The sequence below is a fragment of the Antrostomus carolinensis genome, unplaced genomic scaffold (assembly GCF_000700745.2).
Source record: "Antrostomus carolinensis isolate BGI_N321 unplaced genomic scaffold, ASM70074v2 scaffold8752, whole genome shotgun sequence".
Lineage (NCBI taxonomy): Eukaryota > Metazoa > Chordata > Aves > Caprimulgiformes > Caprimulgidae > Antrostomus > Antrostomus carolinensis.
Genome location: NW_010298925.1, coordinates 1 through 3,690, shown reverse-complemented (window position 1 = coordinate 3,690; position 3,690 = coordinate 1). Strand labels below are relative to the sequence as shown.

The 3,690-nt window shown below is 56.0% G+C and overlaps 1 protein-coding gene across 1 annotated transcript; it reads right to left on the bottom strand.

Moving 5' to 3' along the window:
* Positions 1-1,165: 1,165 nt before the first annotated feature.
* Positions 1,166-3,439, bottom strand: LOC104520814 (regulator of G-protein signaling 3). Its single transcript, XM_010162611.1, has 5 exons — positions 3,324-3,439; positions 3,101-3,202; positions 2,300-2,361; positions 1,503-1,669; positions 1,166-1,412 (listed from the first exon to the last, which is right to left on the bottom strand). Exons 1-5 carry the CDS (start codon positions 3,437-3,439, stop codon positions 1,227-1,229), a joined length of 633 nt encoding a protein of 210 aa, XP_010160913.1. The 3' UTR covers positions 1,166-1,226.
* Between the last annotated feature and the right edge of the window lie 251 nt (positions 3,440-3,690).

Below are 3,690 nucleotides of genomic sequence, written 5' to 3'. Positions count from 1 at the left end.
GCTCCACCAGCGTGGAGAAACACATACCGTGAAGAAAAGGCAGCTACAAGAAATGATATTCTCCTTTTATTTACCTATGACCATGCCAATGTATTTTTGCTAACTGCAGAGATGCTTCGCACTGTAAACTGGGTGCCTGGAGGCAGGCAGTCCATCCAGCTCTGTCAGGTTCATCAATAACCCCCCTCCCTGCCCCCCAACTTCTCAAAACACAGTATTTTATCCAGAGTAAGGAGAGAGTCTGAATTCACAGAGCTGCTTTTCTCCCATCACCAAACCCTCTGTCGTCAGGGCACCTTATATACAACCCAGGCTCCCTCAGCGGCCCGCTGCTAGGGAACGTGGTGGGGAGGGGGGAGTTTGTCAGATAAAACTTGCTAACTTAGAAAAAATGTTGTATGCACTCAGAAAAAAAATAACAATTAAAAAAAAATAATTAAAAAAAAAAAAAAAGGCATCCATTCCACCGGAGAACTCTGCCGAGACACACACAAATATTGCACTTGTCATTTCAGGATGGGAAAGGACACGAGGATTTCCTATTACACAGCAACGCGTCCAGCTCTAGGAGGTCAATAAATAAACCAAGGGTGAGAGAAGGAGGCGGTTGGTTTGCAAACCTCCAGCACAAGGGGAAGGACCCGGCTCTCGTTGATCCCCGGGGGGAATCACCATGAGTGAAGGAAGAGCCGGGTTCCTGCGAGATAGCTGCTTCGGGGGAGCCGGGAGGCATCGCCGGCACAGGGAAGCACAGCAGCATGGTGGGGCTGGTCCAGTTCAGAAGTCTTTTATCTGGGGAAGATGTTCATGTTGGTGCTTTTTATCCCCTTGATGGAGCCCTGCACATAAAAAACTCCTCCTCTTCTTTCTTGTCACCTTCCAGCAATGCTCACAGCTCTGGTGCATCCTTCACAGTAGTCTTGTGGGAGCTTCCCCCCCCTCCTGGCTAAAATCCATGCCGGAGTCACCCCGAAGGCATCGTACCAGCGATGGTGAGATGGGGTGATGGAGCAGTACCAGACTGCTTGGCTTGTTGGTCCCCTCAGCCTCATGCTCGGTGCCTTCAGCTACCCCACCACACCCATCCGCTGCAGGAATACGGTTTGGGGGCAGGAACGGCAGCGGGAAGAAACGGTCCCACCGTTCTCCCCCCCCCGGGAAGGCTTCCACCACCCGATTTCATGTAAACACACAGCTCCCAGCCTGCCCCGAGAGAGTCTTTGGGTCTACAGTGGGGAGCTGGTTTTCTTCTGGTTAATTATGTCTAAGTACAAGTCAGAGCGGAGGAAGCGGGGGTAGGAGTCCTTCTCCATGAGCCCGTAAATCCTCTTCTGCGCGAGGTCGAAGCAGCTGCGGGTGATGTTCTGCAGGTTCTCCTTGGTGTGCTCCCGTGTGTAGGAGTCCAGGTTGACCTGTGGGCAGAGAGACCAGAGCCAGTGAGTGGCTCCATGGGCAGCTGCCATGCCACAGAGCCACACACCAGCACAGGAGCCAGCCCTCACCTCCTTGCAGGACTGGATGGCGATGTACTCGGCAAAGATCTTCTTGGCTTTGGAGACCATCTTGGACTGAGATTTGATCTTCTTGAACTCCTCACAAGCCAGCCAGAACTCCAGGTTCTCCTCACTGAACTCGGTGCGCAGGAAGGCCCTGAAGGCAGCGAGCCCATCTGTGGGGACAGACACACAGTTCTACTCCCGGCTCACAGGTGGGAACAGCCCCATGAGACCCCCAGCCCAGCAACCTTGCAGAGCTGCAACCTAAACTACCTCCCCTAAAATCCCCTAAAATCCCCTTGGGAGCACTTGTGCAGGGCAGGCAGCGATGGCACCACAAGCCATCCGTGTGCTGAATCCACAGTCCTCAGCCCGGCCCTGTGCATGGAGACCTGGGACAGGGGGGTTGGAATTGGAGCGGGGGAAGCAATGGGGAGAGGAACCCCTGGCCACCCCTTTTTGGGGGCTGGGTGTAGGATGTGACCACGATGTGACACACAAGAAGGGGAACGGTTTAAAGCATCTCCTGCTCCACACACCCACTGCACAGCTCCGAGTCAGGGACAGACACAAATCACTGCCTTTTCCCCCCAAAGCTGGAGGGGGCTGCAGCCCCCCAGCCCACGGCTCCCCCCAGCCCCTGACACAAAACCCTCCCCTGGGCCAGGCAGGAGCACAAAGGGGTGCAGGCAAAGGGACCCCCAAACATGGGACGGGATTAGCACAGGAAATCCCAACTTCACCCATGCACGTATCTGGATATTCCCCCAGCAGCAGAGGCAGGAGATGGGTCAAACACTCACATTTGTGCAGCAGCAGCTTCTCCAGGGAGTCCCCCCACTTGAGAGCTTCCTCAGGAGTGGGCCTGCAGGAGAAGGAGAGCGGGTTGGCCAAGTGAAGCTGCAAAAGCCACGTTCATCACCCACCGCAACGCAACACCAGCAAAACATTTCCAGATGATAAAGCATCACTGTGGGGTCAGCCCTGGATCCCACCTCAGCACCAGCATCACCAGAGCATCCACAGGTAGAGCCAGGCTCGGCACCAGGCAGTGCCACGGTGGCTCTGCTGGAAGGAAACTTCTGCCTTTAGAGTGGCAGGAAAAAGTTTTGATATAAAAAGGGATGTGAGGGCAGCTGTGCTGCTGGGGGTGTCCGAGCAGGAACTGGAAAAGCTCCTGGTAAAGCCCAGGAGGCTGAGGGATTTCAGCTGCCCCACTCAAGCTGCTGGGTGTGAGAGCACGAACAGCTCGTCTCTGGCTGCTGGAGCATCTCCAGAGCAAAGTGTTTTTTCAAACCATCCTCCAGGCAGTTAAAGTTTCACGTACAGGCACTGGCAGAAAGCAGCCACCGAGGAAATTTCCAGCCCGAGCTGCCGCTGTGCCACCTCCCGTGCGCAGCCCTCCACCCGCCTGGGAGGGGGAACGGGGTGGGGGCAAAAATTTTCAGCCAACAAATGTTTTCAATTCTCCTGCAGATACAAAAAACTGTTTGCCTGCAAATGGGGTGACTCCAGCCTCCCTGGAGGGGACACTCAGCCCGGTCACAGCTCATGCCCAAGCCCCCACGGTCCCCGATCACCGCGTCACCCGTTTGCACACTTACTTGAGCGATTTGAGCACTTTGTCCAGCTTGCCGGAGGTGTTGGCCCCCGGGGACTCGTTTCGCCGCCGAAAAATCCCCAAACGGTTCTTCATGTCTTTGGCTCTAGAAGGAAGAGCAAGTTTTAGCAGGTGGGCGAGGGGTTTAGGTGGACACCCATCACCCAAGGGGACCCGCTGGCAGCTTTGTCCCACTCATCACCCACCGTCCCGCACCCACCACCTACTCCTTCATGGTGTGCCGGCGCTGCAGGCTGCCGTTGTGGGGTTTCTGCATGCCCAGCAACATCTCGGCGTGAAACTCCAGAGGTTGGGGTTTGGAAAGGTCACGGAAAAAGGGCATGGCTGCTGGGGACAGCCCGTGGAGCAGCTCCCGGCGCTGCCAGACGCTCGGGCGTTCTGACGCCGGCTCTGTGCCGCGTTCCCGCCCGGTGTGGCCAGCGCGGAAGTGGGAGGGTTCAGCCTGGAGAAGTTTTTAAATGCAGCACGGGGTGAACAAGGAGTGTGTGAGTCAAGGCTGTGTCAGCCCATGCTGCTATTTCGGATGGTTGCTGGGGAAACTCAAGGAAAGGTGGAAAAATCAACGCCAAGGGC

What these genes read in the sequence shown, in the direction of transcription:
- LOC104520814 (XM_010162611.1), bottom strand. Translation starts at nt 3,439, where the DNA reads ATGCCCTTTTTCCGTGACCTTTCCAAACCCCAACCTCTGGAGTTTCAC. An exon ending in CGCCGGCACACCATGAAGGA is followed by an intron (nt 3,203 to 3,323) that starts GTAGGTGGTGGG and finishes TCTTCCTTCTAG; the next exon opens with AGCCAAAGACATGAAGAACC. An exon ending in AAAGTGCTCAAATCGCTCAA is followed by an intron (nt 2,362 to 3,100) that starts GTAAGTGTGCAA and finishes CTTCTCCTGCAG; the next exon opens with GCCCACTCCTGAGGAAGCTC.